This window comes from Erinaceus europaeus, chromosome 15 (assembly GCF_950295315.1).
Source record: "Erinaceus europaeus chromosome 15, mEriEur2.1, whole genome shotgun sequence".
Classification (NCBI taxonomy): domain Eukaryota; kingdom Metazoa; phylum Chordata; class Mammalia; order Eulipotyphla; family Erinaceidae; genus Erinaceus; species Erinaceus europaeus.
This window is the reverse complement of record NC_080176.1, coordinates 50,597,831-50,619,319: the sequence shown is the minus strand read 5'-3', so window position 1 is coordinate 50,619,319 and position 21,489 is coordinate 50,597,831. Positions and strand designations below refer to the sequence as shown.

General features: G+C 39.7%; 1 protein-coding gene across 2 annotated transcripts in view; it reads right to left on the bottom strand.

The window, feature by feature from the left end:
* Positions 1 to 1,312: 1,312 nt before the first annotated feature.
* The window catches only part of LOC132532408 (zinc finger and SCAN domain-containing protein 30-like), a 61,670-nt gene continuing 41,493 nt past the window's right edge, over positions 1,313 to 21,489 (bottom strand). Inside the window, exons 4-5 of one of the 2 annotated variants that reach the window (XM_060173732.1) lie at positions 17,954 to 18,041; positions 1,313 to 1,917 (exon numbers count right to left, since the gene is read on the bottom strand). In XM_060173732.1, the coding sequence (XP_060029715.1) occupies positions 17,965 to 18,041 (77 nt within the window). In that variant the 3' untranslated portion in view covers positions 1,313 to 1,917; positions 17,954 to 17,964. Of the gene's footprint in view, positions 1,918 to 16,318; positions 16,471 to 17,953; positions 18,042 to 21,489 lie in introns of those variants that run through there. The other variant, XM_060173733.1, reaches the window with a different exon arrangement.

Sequence of the window (21,489 nt, the reverse complement as noted above, 5' to 3'; positions counted from 1 at the left end):
GGCTACAACAAGGGTAACAAAAGGGAAAAAAAACGGTCTCCAGGAGCAGTGGATTCATGGTGCAGGCACTGAGCCCCAGCAATAACTCTGGAGGCATAAAATAAATAAATAAATAAAACTATTAGAAGCACAATTTTCTCTGAGCCTTGTCAGAGAAGAATGAGGACTCAAGTAAGAATACACAAAGTTAAATAAAATAAAAAGGAATCACATGCAAAGAGAGTCGGGAGAGAGTGGGAAGGAAGATGATCCACCTCTTCTCCAGTTCATGCTAAGGAGCTCTCCCAGGAAAGTGCTGGATGGAATTTTCTTCATATTTCCCTTTGTGGGATAGGTATTAAAAAAAAAAAAAAAGTCTAGCAAATGGTGCAAAGGATAAGGCATTGGACTCTCAAGCATGAGGCCCCAAGTTCAATCCCTGGTATTGCATGTGCCAAAATAGTGTTCTGGTTTTCTCTCTCATAACTTAAAAACAAAACAAACAAAGAAAAAAAACAGCTTTTTTCAAAGAGAAGTCAAAGTCTAGAATTTTTCTAAACATCTATTTAGTGTATTTTTTGTATTTTTTTTATAAAATGGAAATATTTAGGGGCTGGGTGGTGGCACACATGGTTGGGTGCATATATTATAATGCACAAGGACTCGGGTTCAAGTCCCCAGCACCCTCTTGCAGGGGGAATGCTTTGCGAGTGGTAAAGCAATGCTGTAAGTGTCTCTCTGTCTCTCTCCCTCTCTATCATTCCCTTCCCTCTCAATTTCTGGCTGTCTCTATCCACTAAATAAAGATAATAAAAAAATTTTAAAATGTTGACAATACCATAGATTAAGGGAGGTACAATTCCACACAATTCCCATGTTTAGTGTATTTTTCTAGTCAATCTAGGATATTTTATATTTTATTTGACACTATCAGTCTATACAAATGGAATAATATAAATTAAATGTAGTAACCAAACTAGACCTACATAATAGGAAAAGAATTAACTGGCTCTGTAGCAGTATTAGTAAATATACTATACACTATTGCCCAAACTAGTTACCTTCTGCATTAAGTTTTAGTGTGATTCAAATCTGACTCTAAGCTTCTAGTTTTCCATATTATACACAAAACTTTCCTTATTCCCTCACTCTCACATTCCATCCCACCAGGTTACAAAAATCTTCCTCTATTGCTTTATTTGCTACAGATAAAACTTTAATACACACACACACATATACATGTAGACAAAACAAAATCATGCATATGAAACTGTTAACATTAGTTATCTATACCATAAAAATGGATCCACATAAATGAAGAGGAGCAACAAAGGATACTGCCCATTTATTTTATTTTAGTTTTCTTTATTGGGGGAATAATGGTTTATAGTCAACAGTAAAATACAGTAGTTTGTACATGTGTAACATTTCTGTTTTCCACATAACAATTCAACCCCCACTAGGTCCTCCTCTGCCATCATGTTCCAGGACCTGAACCCTCCCGATGACCCCAGAGTCTTACTTTGGTGCAATACAACAAACCTAGTCCAAGTTCTGCTTTGTGTTTTCTTATTTTTCAGTTTCTTTTATTATTATTACTGCCTATTTGAAAATATATATGAGCAGTACCATCTTTGCTACCAAGTTGGAAATGGATTTATTAAATAAAACAATTTGGGAGTACTCAGCAAAATCCAACTATCAACCCAGAGACTAAATAACCAGTCCTTGTAAAAGTTAGAATAGCATCTTTCCCTCAAATGATTTAACACATGGAAGAGCCAAAAACTCCTATTCCATTAGAATAGTATGAGCCTGTGGTCCAGGAGGTGGTGCAGTGGATTCTCAAGCATGAGGTCCTGAGTTCAATCCCCGGCAGCACATGTACCAGGGTGATGCCTGGTTCTTTCTCTCTTCTCCTATGTTTCACATTAAAATCTTTTTTTAAAAAAAAAAAAAGAATAGTATGAGCCTGTGGTTCACCTAAAGATCAAACTTGAGCTAACTAGTGAAGGGGCAAGACCAGATGATGATAACCAGCCAGAGGGGAAAGGAAACACATGATTAAGGCAGCAGATGGCCACTTGCAAGCTAATGAACAGACACTTTTGGATTTGGATTGATGGCCCAGGGAGGACAGCTCTTTAGTTTAAGTGCTTCCCCCTGAGAGTTGTGGATGGCTGCACTCCAGTGATTCGTTCAGGTTAGAGCCCTTCTCCTCCCAGAAGTGGCTTCCATAATTCATAAAGAGATTAATGTTTGTATTAAGCAAACAGAGATTAAGGTCCACACTCCTTCACCACAGCATTCTTACCTTACAGCCTCAGGCAGGCAGGCAGAGAGGGAGGGAGGGAGGGAGGAAGGAAGGAAGGAAGGAAGGAAAGAAAGAAAGACTGAAAGGAAGGAAGGAAGAAAGAGAGAAGGAGGGAAGGAAGGAAGAGAGGGAGGGAGAGAGAGAGAGAAAGAAAGAGAGAGAGAAAAAAAAGTTGATTCCAACCATTTTATTTAAAAAGCAAATAAGAGGGGGTCGGGCGGTAGCGCAGCGGTTAAGCACAGGTGGCACAAAGCACAAGGACCGGCATAAGGATTCCGGTTCAAGCCCCTGGCTCCCCAACTGCAGGGGAGTCGCTTCACAGGCGGTGAAGCAGGTCTGCAGGTGTCTGTCTTTCTCTCCCCCTCTGTTTCCCCCTCCTCTCTCCATTTCTTTCTGTCCTATCCAACAACGAAGACAACAATAACAACCACAACAATAAAACAACAAGGGCAACAAAAAGGGAAAATGAATAAATAAATATTTTTAAAAATTTTTTTTAAAAAGAAAAAAGCAAATAAGAGGGCTGGGTAGATAGCATAATAAATAAATCCCCACACCTATGGACGTCTAATCTTTGATAAGGGGGCCCAAAGCATTAAATGGAATAAGGAGGCTCTCTTCAATAAATGGTACTGGGAAAACTGGGTTGAAACATGCAGAAGAATGAAATTAAACCACTTTATCTCTCCAGAAACAAAAATCAACTCCAAATAGATCAAAGACCTGGAATGTTAGACCAGAAAAATCAAATACTTAGAGGAAAACATTGGTAAAACAGTTTCCCACCTACACCTCAAGGACATCTTTGATGAAATAAACCCAAATTGCAAGAAAGACTAAAGCAGAAACAAACCCATGGGACTACATCAAATTGAAAAGCTTCTGCACATCCAAGGAAACTATTAAACAAACCAATAGACCCCTCACAGAGTGGAAGAAGATCTTCACATGCCAGACATCAGACAAGAAACTAATCACCAAAATATATAAAGAGCTCAGCAAACTTAGCACCAAAAAAGCAAATGACCCCATCCAAAAATGGGCAGAAGATATGAACAAAACATTCACCTCAGAGGAGATCCAAAAGGCTAAAAAACATATGAAAAACTGCTCCAGGTCACTGATTGTCAGAGAAATGCAAATTAAGACAACACTAAGATACCACCTCACTCCTATAAGAATGGCATACATCAAAAAGGACAGCAGCAACAAATGCTGGAGAGGTTGTGGGGACAGAGGAACCATTTTGCATTGCTGGTGGGAATGTAAATTGGTCCAGTCTCTATGGAGAGCAGTCTGGAGAACTCTCACAAGGCTAGACATGGACCTACCATATGAACCAGTAATTCCTCTCCTGGGGTTATACCCCAAGGACTCCATAACACCCAACCAAAAAGAGGTGTGTACTCCTATGTTCATAGCAGCACAATTCATAATAGCTAAAACCTGGAAGCAACCCAGGTGCCCAACAACAGATGAGTGGCTGAGAAAGCTGTGGTATATATTCACAATGGAATACTATGCAGCTATCAAGAACAATGAACCCACCTTCTCTGACCCATCTTGGACAGAGCTAGAAGGAATTATGTTAAGTGAACTAAGTCAGAAAGATAAAGATAAGTATGGAATGATCCCACTCATCAACAGAAGTTGAGAAAGAAGATCTGAAAGGGAAACTAAAATCAGGATCTGACTAAATTGAAAGCAGAGCACCAAAGTAAAAACCCTGTGGTGAGGGGGAGGGTGGACATGCGGCTTCCTGGGCCGGTGGGGGGGGGGTGGGTGGGATGGGACACAGTCTTTTGGTGGTGGGAATGGTGTTTATGTACACTCCTAGTAAAGTGTAGTCATATAAATCACTAGTTAATTAATATGAGAGGGGGAAAACTAATTGTATGTCTCAAAGTTTTAAAAACACAAACTGAGTCTTTTTAATATATAGGCTGTGCATTTGATATGCGGACTCTCTCAAAAGCCTAGACCAAGTAGATCAGAAGCAACCAGTGGCACAGCTATATAAGATACTGGGTACTATACAGCAAACCCTAACAAAAGGACTTTTCAAAGTTAACCCAATTACCAAATAATGTGATGATAACATTAACTATCCATTGTCTTTTTGAACCCTAAGACAGCAGGAACCTCACATCTTCACTATAGAGCCTATATTTCCCCCAGTCCTGGAACCTTAGGATATGGCCCACTTTCCCGCACGCCTCTCCCAATCCATATCAAATAATATTGCATCCGCCGATCACAACCTAACCAACGCAACGATTGCCACCTCAACATGCTTCACCTCAGACTGTGTCCAGAGACTTCAGGTGTGGAATGACAACCCTTTAGCTTCATTACTCGGGTGAGACCTTTCCTTTAATAGTACACTCTAATTTCATCTCAGGTAGTTCACTTTCTAACAAAGTCCCATAACCTAGATATACACCAGTTTCTGTGAGAGAGAGCTTATGTTCACACATATCCATAAACTATTGCAAAATATATACCTGAAAGCAGAAGTACACTAGAGTTTGCAGTGAGTACCTCCCTAACACTTCCTCTCCACTATTCCAAGCTTGGGATCCATGATTGCTCAACAAATTGTTTGGCTTCATATGTTAACTCTCTTTTCAATCACTAGGTTCCAGATGCCACCAGAATGCTGGCCAGGCTTCCCTGGATTGAAGACCCCACCAATGTGTCCTGGAGCTCAGCTTCCCCAGAGACACACCCTACTAGGGAAAGAGAGAGGCAGACTGGGGGTATGGACCGACCAGTCAACGCCCATGTTCAGCGGGGAAGCAATTACAGAAGCCAGACCTTCTACCTTCTGCAACCCTCAACGACCCTGGGTCCATGCTCCCAGAGGGCTAGAGAATGGTAAAGCTACCATGGGAGGGGGTGGGTTATGGAGATTGGGTGGTGGGAATTGTGTGGAGTTGTACCCCTCCTACCTTATGTTTTTGTTCATTAATCCTTTCTTAAATAAAAAATTTTTTTAAAAAATGTGAACAAAGAGAATTGTGACTCAGTCCAGCTTTGAGGTTTTCAATAACTGCAGTTCAAAAAAATACTTAAGTCGGTAAAAACTAGTAGTTTTACCATAGGTGGGAGGTTACTAGCACTATCTGGTTTTAGTTTTGATGTATGCTTTTCTTCTTTTAGGTAGTATATGTATATGGTTATTGATTTTCTTATAAACCAGAGTTTTACAGTCACTATTTCCCTTAGACACACAATCCTTTTCCAGAAAATTTTAGCGGAAAATCATCTTGCATTAAATTGAAGAGTTATCCTTTTCTTTCCCCCCTCGCAAAACATGTTAAGCAGGAAGAGGAAGTTGAAGTTAGCAACTGGGAGGCTATAAGAATTTTTTGTTTCTAAAGGATTAGATGTGACTGCCAACAATTTCATGGTTTTAGCTGCTTTGAAAAGGAGGAATGTGGTAATAGCTGCTGGGTGGAATAATTTTGGCTGGATTTGATTAAATCTAAACTTAAGACTCACAAAAAACAGCTTGGACTGCATTATTTTTTTTTAAGAAACAGCTATGAATTTCATCCTACTGTGGCCTTGCCAGATTCAGAGTCTTTTGGGAGCGTGGCACTAGATTAGACACTAACAAAGAGCTAGGATACCCCAAGTAATACATGAGCTATATAAAATCAACATGGATGATTGTACATCTCACAAAAGCTCTGCATGTGAAAATAATAATAATGATAACAAGAATTTGAGTGTGTAATTTTGGAAAGGAGTCCTAAATGATTGTGAGGTCATTTTCTTTCACAAAGGAGCTATTTCATTCCACTCCCAGAGAACAATTAGTCCCAGATAGAATGGGTGACAAACACTAGAAACATTCAGCTAGAATATTTTTTAATATTCTAATGTCTTTTTCTTTTGGCAAATAAATTGTTATATACACCCTAGAAATGACCTAGATTTTACATACAGAAGCCAGAAGAACTCTGACCGACCTTCTGCACACCAAAAAGACTTTTGGGCCATACTCCCAGAGGGGTAAATGATAGGGGAAGTAAAACAGAGGACTCTGTCACCCCACTCCACCAGGACCTGAAGCATTTGTCAACAAGGATATTGGTTTTATACCAGCAGTGAAAAGAACAAATCTGGAAAACACTAGAAGAAGCCAGACACTGTTTCTCTTACCTGATAGAGAAGAGGACAAAATAAGGAAAGACATCCAGAAGTAATAACAGGTGGAGGAGTGATTTAGAAGGGAAGTGAAGGCAAGACCATTGAAAAACTGGTTATAGGGGCTGGGCAGTAGAACACCAGGTTAAGCACACACAGTATAAAAAACTGGCTATATATATATGTATGATTATAGAATCAGCCCATACTGGTGACCTTGGGAGAACTACTGCAGTTTCCAATAGAGGGGATGGGGACACAGAACTTTGGCAGTGGGAACCGTGTGGAATTTTACTGCTATCTTACAATTTTGTAAATCAATATTAAATCACTAATAAAAGATTTAATTAAAAATAAAATAAGTAAGGGACTAGGTGGTGGCACACCTGGTTGAGCACACATGCTGCAATGCACAAAGTTTGAGCCCCCAGTTCCTACCTGCAGGGGGAAAGCTTTTAGAGTGGTAAAGCAGGGCTGCAGGTGTCTCTCTGTCTCTTTTCCTCTCTATCACCCCCTCCCCTCTTAATTTCTGGCTGTCTCTATCCAGTAAATAAATAAAGATAATACATAACAAATCAAAATAAAACAAGAGTGTGGTCTTTATTTACATTTCTCTAGTAATCAGTAACATTTAGCACTTTCTCATGTGTCTGTTATCTCTCTGGATTTCTCCCTCAGTGAAATTGTTCTTTTAATTTTTAAAATTTTTTTTAGATTTTTTAATATTTATTTATTTCCTTTTTGTTGCCCTTGCTTTTATTGTTGCTGTAGTTATTATTGTTGTTGATGTCATCGTTGTTGGATAGGACAGAAAAAAATGGAGAGAGGAGGGGAAGACAGAGAGGGAGAGAGAAAGCTAGACACCTGCAGACCTGCTTCACCGCCGGGATCCATTTGCCGGTCCTTGCACTTTGCACCACCAGCACTTAACCCACTGCGCTACCGCCCAACTCCCGTTCTTTTAACTTTTATTATGGGATAGAAACAGAGAGAAATTGAGAGTGGACAGAGACAGAGAAGGAGAGAGACAGAGAGACACCTTCAGTTCTACTTCATCACTTGTGAAGCTTTCCCCCTGCATGTGGGGACCAGGGACTTGACCTTAGGTCCTTGCACACCGCAATATGAGTGCTTAACCATGTGCACAACCACCCGGCCCCTGGCTGATGACTGATCTAGGTGCTGATTCATTGGGGGTGCTTAGTTTATGAAAATAGAATGATGAAGCTTTTCATTTGCAGGTGGGGACATGGGATTAGATCCTGCGTCCTTGCACACTGTAGTGTGTACACTTAACCAGGTGTGCCACTGCCTGGACCCCTTGGTGAAGTTTCTTTCTATGCCCTTGCCCCTTTTTCTAATGGGATTGTTTACCTTTTTTTGGTGCTACGGTTACTGAGCTCTTCATGTACTTTTGGGTAATGGTTCTTTATGTGATGTATGAAGTATAAAGATCTTCTCCCACACGGTAGGGTATCTTACTGTTTAAGTGATGGTATCCTTTGCTATACAGAAGCTTTTCAGTTTGTTGTAGTCCAACTGATTTATTTTTGTTGTTGTTTTCTTTGCTGCTGGATTTGACTCTTTGAAGATATTTTTTGAAGCATATATCATGAAGTGTTCTACCAGTATTTTCTTCTATGTATTTGATAGTTTCTAGTCTAATGTTCATGTCTTTTAACCACTTAAAGTTGACATTTGTGCACGGTAATATGTGGTGGTCCAATTTCATTTGTTTGCATGTTTCCCAACACCACTTGTTGAAGAAACTCTCATTTCTTTTTTTATTATTTTATTAATGAGAAAGATAGAAGGATAGAGATAAAGAGCCAGACATCTGGCACATGTGCGACCGGGGATTGAACTCAGGATCTCATGCTTAAGAGTCTAGTTCCTTAGCCACTGCGCCACCTCCCAGACCACAAGAGACTCTCATTTCTTCATTTAATGTTTTGGGGCCCTTTGTCAAAAATTAGTTGTCCATTGGTGTGGGAGCTTATTTCTGGACTTTCAATTCTATTCCACAGAGACCTGTGTGTCTATTTTGGTTCCAGTACCAGGCATTCTTTTATTACAGTAGCCCTGTAATATAGTTTGAAGTCACAAAATATGAAGCCTCCAATCTTGTTCTTTTTCTTCAAGACTGCTTTGGCAAGCCTAGGTATTTTCTGATTCCAGGTAAATTTTTGTAGCTTTTGTTCTATTCCTTTAAAGAATTTTAGTGGTATTGATGGAGATAGGATGGTGATTTTGACTATTATAGTTCTTCCTTTCCAAGAGCATGGAATATATATCCATATTTTTGTATCTCTAGTTCTTTGAAGAGTGACTCATAGTTTTCAATGTACAAGTCTTCCACTTCCTTTGTTAACTTTATTCCTAATTGTTTGATTGTTTTTGATGCTATAGTAAAAGGGATTGATTTCTGGATGTCTTCTTCTTCTAGTTTAGTTCTTGTATAGAAGAATGCCACTAATTTTTTGCATATTGATTTTGTAGCCTGCCACTTCTATATTGTTCAATATTTTCCAAGAGTTTTCTACTGGATTCTTCAGGACTTTTTATAAATAAAATCATAACATCTGCAAAGAGAGACAGTTTAACTTCTTTTCCAATCAGAATCCCTTTAATTCTTTTCTCATGCCTAGTTGCTATAGCTAAGACCTCCAACACTATGTTGAATAATAATGGTGATAACGGGCAGCCCTGCCTTGTACGTGGCCAGAGAGGGAAACTTTCAGATTCTCATCAATGAGTATGATGTTGGCTATAGGTTGCTACATATAGACTCAGTGAGTTTGCAGAATTTACCATCTATCCCCATTCTTACAACAACTTTATTTATTGCATATGATGGGGAGAGTTTCCCAAGAGGCAGAGAGACTAAAAGGAGAAGTCAGAGGGCCACTCCGGTACATGTGAAGCACTGAATCAAACAAGGAATCTCACACTCTACCTGTTAGACTATTTCCCAGCCACTACATCCAGTATCTTCAGTCCTGTTCTAGACAATATGTTTTTGTGACTTCAGGACATGTGATTTTCATACCACTGTTAATAATTTTAGAACACTTGAAAAAAATCGATGATATGTCGGAGAATTTGCACCACTCTAATCCAGAGTTGGGCAGTGCTCCAGCCTCTCTACCTTTCTCTCTCATTAAAATAAAATAATACTATTTAAAAGAAAAGAGTCTACCAGGAGCAATGGAATCATGTAGGTGCCCAGTGGTAACCTTGGTCAAAAAAATTTTTAAATGGGGGACAGGTGGTGGTGGTCCTACATAAGCGCACACATTACAGTGCTAAAGGACCCAGGTTCAAGCCCCTGGTCCCCACAAGTGGTGAAGCACATCTGCAGGTATCTCTCTGTCTCTCTACCTCCCCCTTCCCTCTCAATTTCTCTGTCTCTATCTAATAAATAAAATTTTTTTAAAAATTTAAAAATAGGGGGTTGGGCTGTAGCGGACCAGGCTAAGTGCACATGGTGTGAAACTTGAAGACCAGCGTAAGGATGGCGGTTTGAGCCCTGGCTCCCCACCTACAAGGTGCTTGCTTCACAAGCGGTGAAGCAGGTCTGCAGGTGTCTTATCTTTCTCCTCCCATCTCTGTCTTCCCCTCCTTTCTCCATTTCTCTCTGTCCTATCTGGCAACAACAATAATAATAACCACAACAATGATAAAAACAACCAGGGCAACAAAAAAGAAAAATAAATTAATTAAATATTTTTTAAAAAAACTTTTAAATGAACGAGAAATTAGACATTTTCAAGTGAAAGAGAAGTAAGATATTTGTTGCTGATAGATATTCCCTACCAAACAATGTTCTGGAATCAGAAAATATAATAAAAGATAAAAGAAGGAATCTTGAAACATCAGGAAGAGAAAAAAATTAAAGTGTAGGTAAATACAACAGATATTTTCCATCTCTGAATTTTCTGTATACACATTCTAAACATATCTCAATTTCTCTGTCATAACAATAAAATAACATTAAAATGAGGTGTAGCCACATGATAAATGGGAGAAACAAATGTAAAAGAAGGTTTCTACACTTCCTTCAAATTGGTTACTGTCACCACAAGCAGACAATGATAATTTATATAGAGAGTATGATTTCTAGAGTAACCACTACAAAGTCTACACAAAGACTTAGTGTATATATTCAAAACATGACAGATGGGAGTCCGGCGGTAGTGTAACGGGTTAAGCGCAGGTGGCGCAAAGCGCAAGGACCTGCTTAAGGATCCCTGTTCAAGCCCCCGGCTCCCCACATGCAGGGAAGTCGCTACACAGACGGTGAAGCAGGTCTGCAGGGGTCTATCTTTCTCTCCCCATCTCTGTCTGCCCTTCTTCTCTTCATTTCTCTCTGTCCTATTCAATGGCATTAATAACAACAATTACAATAATAATAACAAGGGCAACAAAAAAGGGGGAAAAAATAACCTCCAGGAGCAGTGGATTCACAGTGCCGGCACTGAGTCCTAGTAATAACCCTAGAGGAAAAAAATAAATAAATAAATTTAAAATTGAATTATAAAATATGTTTTAGTAGCTCACAAGAAGCAAAATGGGAGAAACAAAGAACAAAATGAAAAATTAAATGGAATATTTATGACTTATTAAGTGCAAATAATCTAGTTTAACAAATAGAGATTAACAGATGGCACTCAAGGGCATTAAGCCACCATTAAGTCACTAACAACAACAAAAAAGATTAATGGAAGAGAGAGAGAGATGCCAACAGGATGCAAATGAACTGCTCTACTTCCTTTTTCCAAGAGATGGCAGCATATTGTAGGTCAATGTTTCAAGAAACTTGTGACTGTTTTTCCTGTGGAGTATTCAGAAGGGATAAAGACCACAATAGACTACAGGGCAAACAAATTGTATTTACTCTACTGGTTCCAGTCAGACTAGAATTTCCAAAGCAGTAGAGGTCATTATATGGCTCCAACCATTTTACTAGGTTCATTGGCTCCTTTTAGTTTAAATACACAGATTAATGTCACATTCTTACTGTTGATGACACTTTTTTAAATGCTTTATTTTTATTTTTTATTATATTTATTTATTGGATAGAGACAGCCAGAAATCAAGAGAGAAAGGGGGTGATAGAGAGAGACAGAGAGATACCTGCAGCACTGCTTCACCACTTGCAAAGCTTTCCCCCTGCAGGTGGGGACTGGAGGCTCGAACCCCGGTCTTTGCACATTGTAATACGTGCGCTCAACCAAGTGCACCATCACCCAGCCCCCACACTAACTTTTTATATGTGACTATACTATTTTACATTTTTATTTTATTGGGGAGAGAAAGAGAGAAATTGAGAGGAAAGGGATATAAAGTGGGAAAGAAAAAGGCAGACACTTATACTGCTTCACTGCTTGTAAAGCTTTCCCCCTGAAAGTGGGGACCAGGGGCTTGAGTCTGGGGTCCTTGCACATGGTGACATTTATGCTCAACTAGGTGTGCCTTCACCAAGCCCCTATAACTCGACTATTAACATAGATAGCAAAATTGCTAATACAATTTTTAAAAGACTAGCAAGAATTTTAAGACACATGATTTAATACAAATTGAATAATTTACCCTGTAGTTTAGGCACTTCTGTGTAGACTGGCATTCAGAAATTTTCATATGGGAGTCGGGCGGTAGGGCAGCAGGTTAAGTGCAGGTGGCACAAAGCGCAAGGACCAGCGTAAAGATCCCAGTTCAAGCCCATGGTTCCCCACCTGCAGGGGAGTGGCTTCACAGGCAGTGAAGCAGGTCTGCAGGTGTCTATCTTTCTCTCTCCTTGTCTTCCCCTCCTCTCTCCATTTCTCTCTGTCCTAGCCAATAACAACAACAATAATAACTACAACAATATAACAACAAGGGCAACAAAAGGAAAAAAATAAATATAAATATTAAAAAAGAAAGAAAACTGTTTTTAAAATCTTCCTATATTTTATTACACTTCTAAGCTATAACTAATATGTGATCCTTTTAGAGAATAATAAAAGTACGGTAAACTGGGGGTCAGGTGGTAGTGCAGCGGGTTAAGCGCACATGGCACAAAGCTCAAGGACCTGCTTGGTAAGGATCCAGGCTCAAGCCCCCAGTTCCCCACCTGCAGGGGGCTTGCTTCATGAGTGGTGAAGCAGGTCTGCAGGTGTCTTTCTCTCTCCCTCTGTCTCCCTCTCCCCTCTCATTTCTCTGTGTCCTATCTAATAAAGGGGGGGAGAGAGGATTACCAGGAACAGTCCAGTCCCAGTGAAAACCCTGGAGGCAAAAAAAGAGAAAAATATATATATAAGTTATACATCCAGAGTGGTTCTTGAACATATTCGCAGGGCAGAATGTTCGGCACTTAGGACTTTTTTTTTTAATATCTTTATTGGGGAATTAATGTTTTACATTCAACAGTAAATACAATAGTTTGTACATGCATAACATTTCCCAGTTTTCCATATAACAATACAACCCCCACTAGGTCCTCTGTCATCCTTCTTGGATCTGTATTCCCTCCACCCACCCCAGAGTCCTTTACTTTGGTGCAATATGCCAATTCCAGTTCAGGCTCTACTTGTGTTTTCTTTTCTGATCTTGTTTTTCAACTTCTGCCTGAGAGTGAGATCATCCCACATTCATCTTCTGTTTCTGACTTATTTCACTTAACATGAATTTTTCAAGGTCCATCCAAGATCGGCCGAAGGACTTTTCTTGACTTCACCCTCCATACCTTATCTGACTGCTCCTTTGTATCACTCATAAACAGTAGTAAACAAGTGTTTCCCTGTGCTCTGTGAATGATTATAGAAAATTTCAAAACCCATGGGGTGACAGTGTGGGACACCTCCAATTTGTAACCAAATTGGACAGAAACTTGGATAAGCTGAGAATCCACTATCTGTGGTTGGCATCCAGTTGGAGGTGATAGTTTTCTAGGACTAAGTCTTACACCTGTGGGGTCTGTATTAATTCTGGAAAGTTAGTAGCATAAATGAATGATCTTTCTCCAAAGAGAGAGAATTATTTGGTGTGGAAAACTCACACATTTGATGCTAAAGGTGTAATAAAAGAAGATTAGTTTTCCTTTGGTAGACAAGTCAGGAATAGAAATGCATATTTAGAAATCACTCATATGGGGCCAGGTTGTGGCACACCTGGTTGAGCACACATGTTACAATGAACAAGGACCCATGTTTGAGCCCCTGGTCCCCACCTGCAGGGGGAAAGCTTTGCAAGTGGTAAAGCAGAGCTGCAGGTGTCTCTCTTCCTCTCTCCCTTTCTCTCTCCCTCCCCTCTTGATTTCTGACAGTCTCTATCCAATAAATAAAGATAATTAAATATTTTGAAGAAAAAAAGGAAATCATTCATATATGTTCAAGGACCTGGGTTCAAGCCCCTGATCCCACCAGCAGGGGGGAGCTTCATGAGCATGGAGCAGGTCTGCAGGTATCTCTCTATTCCCCCCTCCCTTCTCAAGTTCTACCTGTCCTATCCAGTTACATACACATACAAAAGGAAAAAAGGCGATTAGGGGTGGTGGATTAGTCATGCAGACATGGAGCCCCAGCAATAACCCTGATAGCAACAGAAAAAGAAAGAGAGAGAGAGAGAGAGAGAGAGAGAGAGAGAGAGAGGAAAGAAAGGAAGGAAAGGAGGAAAGGAGAAAGGAAAAGGGAGAGAGTGTGATGGGAAGAAAGAAAGAAAGAAAGAAAGAAAGGAAGGAAGGAAGAAGTTACATAGAAGAATGAAATTTCTCCCCAAGAAAAGGAAGGTATTTGTAAATAAGAAAACTGCTGAAGATGAGCTTGACAGGAACCTATACAAAGGAGGCAGGTAATAAAGAGAAACTAGCCAGGCAAAGTATAAATGGAGTGGCAGGGGGAAAAATAGTGTTCTATAAACCTAAAAAAAAAAGATGATGGATAGGCTGCTAATGATGATAGGTGCTATAATTCAAGAAAAGATAAGGATTCAGAAAGGCCACTAGATTTGGCAATAAGAAGGTCACTATCTTCGATGTTCCTCTGGCTTCAGTAGATTTATAAAAGGAAACTGGATTGCATCCCATTGAGTGATAAATGGGAGATGGGTAAATGTCTTATCTCCATACAGGCAGAGTTCCCCAAACTCATACTTGATTGTAAAAGTAAAGTATTCCTATGATTTCTTCTTTTCTTTTTTGCCTGTGTTTCTTTCTTTTACTTATTGTTTTTGTCAGAAAACGAATGGTTTACAATACCATTGTTGGCACATATTTACAATTTCCCATCTCTCCATGACAGGCATCTCCACAACACTCTAACCTCCAACCTGGGTCCTTTTCCATCATCATGTGTCAGGTCCTGAAAGTCTCCCTTCCTCCCACCCCCTCCCTGTCTGCCTTCCCCAGAGTCCTTTGCTTTGGTACAATGCTCCAAGCCTTTAGGGAAAAAATAATAATTAAGATTTGACAATTTGCCAATTAGTAAATACAAAAATCTGAAGCCCAATGAAATGAAATCCGCACCACCAAACCCCTCTACTTTTTTTTCTTTAAGAACGCTGTGGGGCTGAGCAGTAGTGCACCAGGTTAAGCTCACATAGTACTAAGCGCAAGGATCCAAGTTTGAGAGCCCCACCACCCCCACCTGCAGGGGAAAAGCTTCACAAGCGGTGAAGCAGGTCTGCAGGTATCTTTTTCTCCCCCTCTCTATCTTCCCCTCCTCTCTCAATTTCTTTGTCATATTCAATAAAATGGGAAAAAAATGGCCTCCAGGACCAGAGGATTCGTAGTGTAAGCATTGAGTCCCAGCAATAACCCTGGAGGCAGAAAGAAAAATCTATTCACTTTTGCAAAGATGGGAAGATAAGAAATTGCCTATTACCACAGAACTCGAGCTCAGACCTACAGGGATGCAGAGGTTACATAGGATCCTAAGTTGAATATGGACCCCAGATCAAATCAGTGGGCTTTACAAGTCAACAATATTTATACACCTTTCCCATATTAGGGAGCTACTCTCTTCCCTGATCCAGCTTTATAGCCCTTTTTCCAGCCATGACATCATCTCCCCAGACAACAACTTGAATCCACCTGCATATCAGATGTCAGGCTCAGGAAAAAACTAGTATAGTCATGGGCCCTTTGGAATATAACTAAAATAGGCCTACTAGCTATCTTCAAAACAGAGACCCCCAAATCTTCTGCACTACTCTAGCCTTTAGGTTAATGATTAGTCAACAATTTGTTTGACTTTATATATTAACTCTTTTCAGCCACCAGGTTCCAGATAGTAGCATGATGCCAACAGGACTTCCCTGAGCAGACAACCCCACCAATATGTCCTGGAGCCCTGCCTCCCCAGAGTCCTGCCCCACTAGGGAAAGAGAGACAGGCTGGGAGTATGGATCAACCTGCCGACACCCATGTTCAGCGGGGAAGCAATTAGAGAAGCCAGGCCTTCCACCTTCTGCACCCCATAACGACCCTGGGTCCATACTCCCAGAAGTATAAAGAATAGGAAAGCTTCCAATGGAGGGGATAGGATACGGAGTTCTGGTAGTGGGAACTGTGTAGAGTTGTACCCCTCTCATCCTAAGGTTTTGTCAGTGTTTCCTCTTTTATAAAGAAAAATTTTTAAAAAAGAAAGAAATTATCTGTTACTACAGTACAACATCCAGTACACTACTGACTGCATACTTAAAAATATATCAAAATGTTATAAATGATTCAAAGGTAACATCAAACAATCTCAAGATGATGAAAACTCCATGCCCTGTACAGTACATTCTTTAAAAAGAGTAGTAAAGATGAGCATTTTACCCAGTTGGCCACTGGCCAGCCTCTACTCAACTACTTTAACTGATTTGTTCTCTTCATTATTCCACCTCTGTGTATTTGGAAAAAAAATAAATGGGGGGGGGATCTGATTTTAGAATGCATCTTTGTGGAATCATCCCTAAAGCAGAACAGAATCCTAACAGAATCCTACAGTGGCTGACAGAATGAAGAAATAGGACTTGATGTTTTCCAGAGACTTGTAGTGAAGCTGAAAAGGATGAAAAGATAAAATAAGAAGAACTTTAACTCTGTTGGAGGCATGGCAATTATAAGAATGCACCTCAGTGAACAACACCAAAGACATCTCTTACATTAAAGCTGAGAGAAAACAGCTTAGCAAACAAGGCCTTTGTTTACTCATACAGACTACAAATAAACATGGTGTCGCTCAGTAAATACATCTCTTACCATGCAGAAATACACAAAGCTCATGTGTGATTCCATGCTAATAGGAATACAATGAAATAGTGTGATCACTAGTCCTGATGTATTATAGCTGATGATTTAAGTATCTTTAAGTCATAGGACCATGTTATGACCCAAGGTTTGTTTTTTCTTTTGTTTGTTTGGTGCTTTTTTTTTTATACCAACTGGCACTGGGAAATCACATTGCAAGTCCTCCAACCACAACTTTAGCTGTGTGTTTTGTTTCCTGCCCTTTGGGAGTGTCTCCATCTCTACTTCCCATTATTATAGAAAGGTTTAAGTCCTGTTCCCTTTCTCTCTCTGCATCTCCGTGTGAGTGGTCCTCAGTGGCAGGTGGTATTTCCTATCTCCCAGGAAACAGAGTAGTAAGCTCTTCTTTCAAAAGCAGTTCCTCCTTTGCTTATCTTACTGTACCTGATTAAAAACAAATCCCAAGCTTGTTTGACAGAGCCAGAGCCTTGTGCATGAATGATTTCACTGCTACCAGCTGCCTTTTCATTTAGAAACAGACAGACCAGCATCAGAGCCTCTCCAGTGCCATCCCACCTCCCATGTGGTGCCTAGGCTTGAACTTAGGCCACACACACGGTAAGGCATGCATCCTATGCCACCAGTCATCTCTCCTGGCCTTAAGTACACATTGAAACAAACTTAAGTATATTATTCAAAATTTTCCTCTCTAAAAGTCCTTCACTTCTTTGAATCCTTCAAGTACTATCACTTGTTTTAGTGGTTGTAAAAAGAGAGAGAGAGAGAGAGAAATACCTGCAATACTGCCTCGGCACTTGCAAAGTTTCCTGGCTGCAGGTGGGAACTGGGGACTTGAACCTGGGTCCTTACACATGGTAATATATAAGCTTAGCTGGGTACATAGCCCAGCTCCTAAAGTTTTCCTTTTATAGCACCAGTACTTTCTTTTCTGCTAAGCCATATTGAAGAGATATCAATGAAAAAAAAATCCTACACTTGGGGGGCTAATCTGCTAAAGTTAGTGAATTAAGCATAGTTTGAAGTCGTTATTTGAATCTCTCATATTTCCTCCCTGTTTTACATATACTCATGTTTAGTAATATTTGCCAATGAAATAATGCTCTGATTCTCTTGATCAGAAGCCATGTCCTCTATCCTTTGTTACTGAATAGTAGTTACAGTTACAAGCATCTCAGAGAGCCTATTTCACTTGAGCAAGATGATGCAGAGAACTCACTGTGGAGAGGACAGCAATTCATGCAGTTACACTTCATTGAATGAAAAGCTTTACTTACCAGACACCAGGTTATGAGCCAGGAAGTGAATTCTCACCAAAAATGGAAACTGCTGATGTTTTGACCATGGGTTCCCCAGCCTCCAGAGCTGTAGGAAGAGATTTCTGTTGTTCATAAACCAGAGTCTATAGTGTTTTTCTTATAGCAACAGATTAAGACACCAAGTAAGCAGAAATTGTTGGGTAAATTTCTAAAATTTAATCAATTTCTATCCCATTGGGAATTTAAAACACATCCTAGAAATTATCTATAAATCCCCAGCCTGTTATCTATTACAACTAAGTGAGTGGATTCTGTTTGAATATATAATCTTATTAGACTTGATAGGATTATCTTCCCTAGTGTCTAGCTTTCTTGTATAAGGGAATCAGATCACCTACAGAAGTAGAGTTAACATTACCTATCAATCTCTCTTCTCTTTTAAAATTTATTTTTATTTTAATGAGGATAACATTGCATTATTTTTGCAAATTCCATTTTATATTAGACATAATTGTATAAAGCATTTCATAAAAACATATATTCAAAAATCTCTCTTTTTTGCCTCTAGGGTTATTACTGGACTCAGTGTGTGCACTATGAATCCACTGCTCCTATAGCCATTTACTTATTTTTTTTTAATATGACAAAAAAATTGAGAGAGGAGGGGAAGATAAAGAAGGAGAGAGAAAGATAGAAATCTGCAGACAATGCTTCACCACTTGTAAAGAGACCCTAATGCAGGTGTGGAGCCAGGAGCTCAAACCCGATCATTGCATGGGTCCTTGCGCTTCTCTCTCTCTCTCTCTCTCTCTCTCTCTCTCTCTCTCTCTTTGCAGGAGCACTGTTCAGCTCTGGTTTATGGTGGTACTAGGGATTGAACCTGGGACTTTGTAGTATCAGGCTTAAAAGTCTTTTTTACATAACCGTTATGCTGTTTCCCCAGCCCCACACATCTCTTTCTTTCCAAAGTCTAGACAGTACTCCATTATATAATTTTAATTAAATTTATTTAAGTAAGCCTTCACTAGTACTGGATTCTTTAATATATTTTTAAGTTAAATTATACAGAACAATCAAACAAGAAAAGTTAGACTACCACCTACTATATTTCCAATATAAGAATAAACACATAAAAATGAAAATGAAAAATAAGAAAGCACAAAGCATGTGGTCCAGGAGGCGGCGCAGTGGATAAAGCACTTGACTCTCAAGTGTGAGGTCCTGAGTTCAAGCCCCAACAGCACATGTACCAGAGTGATGTCTGGTTCTTTCTCTTTCCTATCTTTCTCATCAATAAATAAATAAAATCTTTAAAAAAAGAAAAGAAGGAAGGAAGAAAGAAAAGAAAACACAAAGCAGAACTTGGACTGGGTTTAGTGTCTTGTACCAAAGTAAAAGACTCTAGGGTTTGGGGGTGGGGGTGGAGGCTTCAGGTCCTGGAATATGATGGCAGAGGAGGACCTACAGGGGATTGAATTGTTATGTGGAAAACTGGGAAATGTTACACATGTACAGACTACTGTATTTTACTGTTGATTGTAAACCATTAATCCACCCGATAAAGAAAGAAAAGAAGGGAGTCGGGTGGTAGAGCAGCAGATAAGCTCAGGTGGCTCAAAGCGCAAGGAGCAGCATAAAGGATCTGCGTTTGAGTCCCCGGCTCCCCACCTGCAGGGGAGTCACTTCACAGGCGGTGAAGCAGGTCTGCAGGTGTCTTTCTCTCCAACTCTGTCTTCTCCTCCTCTCTCCATTTCTTTCTGTCCTACCCAACAATGACGACAACAATAATAACTACAACAATAAAATAATAATGGCAACAAGAGGGAATAAATATTTTAAAAAGAACTAAAAAAGAAAAAAACAGAATTATGATGCATCCTATCTCTTTCTAGCAATACAATAAGTAATAATCACCCATAAATACATGAAATGTTTATTAAAATAAAATAATGTCATTTAGGATATAAATTTTTTAAACTTTGTTTAGTATTTTAGGACTACTATAAAGATTGTGACATCATTATGTTGTGAACAATCACATACTAATAGTGTATTTGGGGTGGATAGGGACACAGAATTTGGTGGTGGGTGTGGTACTGAACTCTATTTACACTGTAATCTTTCAATCTTTTCACCTACTATCAGTCACAAATAAAAATAAAAAATAATAATAAATTTTATTTTTTATCATTTATTGGGGACTTAATGGCTTCCAGTACAGTTGTTGGCATGTGGGAACAGTTCCTCCTTTCCCCATGATAGGTGTGTGAAAAGCCTCCTCACTCCCAGCTTTAGTGGCATCATGCACCTCAACCCAACATACTCTCCACCCCTCACTTCCTCTTCTTCCCCTGTGCCTCTTGCTTTGCTGCAATATACCACACCCAGTCTAAGTTCCAGTTTGTGTCTTCCTTTTCTGCCCTTGTTTCTTAAATTTCACCTATATTTGAGATTACCTAGTATTTGTCTTTCTCTTTATGGCTTATCTCACTTAACAAGGGACCCTCAAGTTCCATTCAAGATGAAGCAAAGGAGATGACAATTATTTTTAACAGCAGAATAGTATTTCATTGTATAGATCGCTATATTCTTATGTACTCATCTGTCATTGGACATCTGGCTTGCTTTCAGATTTTGGCTACTGTGAATTATGCTGCTATTAACATAGATGTGCATAAACTTCTTTGGATAAGTGTTTTTGTTTCCTTTGGATGAATCTCCAGGGAAGGTATGGCTGGGTCATACAGTCAGTCCATTACTAGTGCTCTAAGGAAATTCCAGGATATTCTCCACAGGGGTTGGACCAATTTACATTCCCACTAGCCGTGCAGAAGCACCTTTCCCCCACGTCTTCTCCAAAACCTATTTCTGTCGTTTCTAATATATGGCATTCTCAAGGTATATTATTATTTTTGCTCCTTTTTCTCTAAGATTTCTGCCTTTTTACCACAACCTTAATAGTTTTGTTCACCTTCCCCATCTGTCTGTGTCATTCATGAGATGCTGACAGCCCCGGGACCTGTCCCTTGTTGGTAATGAAGTAATGTTAGCACATAATATAAGAAAAAAGTCTGCTGGCGCAGAGGCTTTCCCTAGTCTTAAAAAATGGGGAGATAAGATGCTAGCATGACACCGACCAGACTTCCCTGGACAGACAACCCCAACAATGTGTCGTAGAGTTCTGCTTCCCCAGAGCCCTTCCTCACTAGGGTAAGAGAGAGACAGGCTGGGAGTATGAATTAACCTGTCAACGCCCATGTTCAGCTGGGAAGCAATTACAGAATCCAGACTTTCATATTTTCCAAATATGTTTGCTTCAACTGTTTTAATAGACAAAAAAGGAATTGTTCTGTGTGTGCACCACTTTGTACTAACATTTTAAAAATAAATACAAAGGGGAGTTGGGCGGTAGCACAGCGGGTTAAGCACATGTGGCACAAAGTGCAAGGACTGGCTGAAGAATCCTGGTTCGAGCCCCCAGCTCCCTATCTGCAGAGGAGTCGCTTCACAGGTGGTGAAGCAGGTCTTCAGGTGTCTTTCTTTCCCCCTTTCTC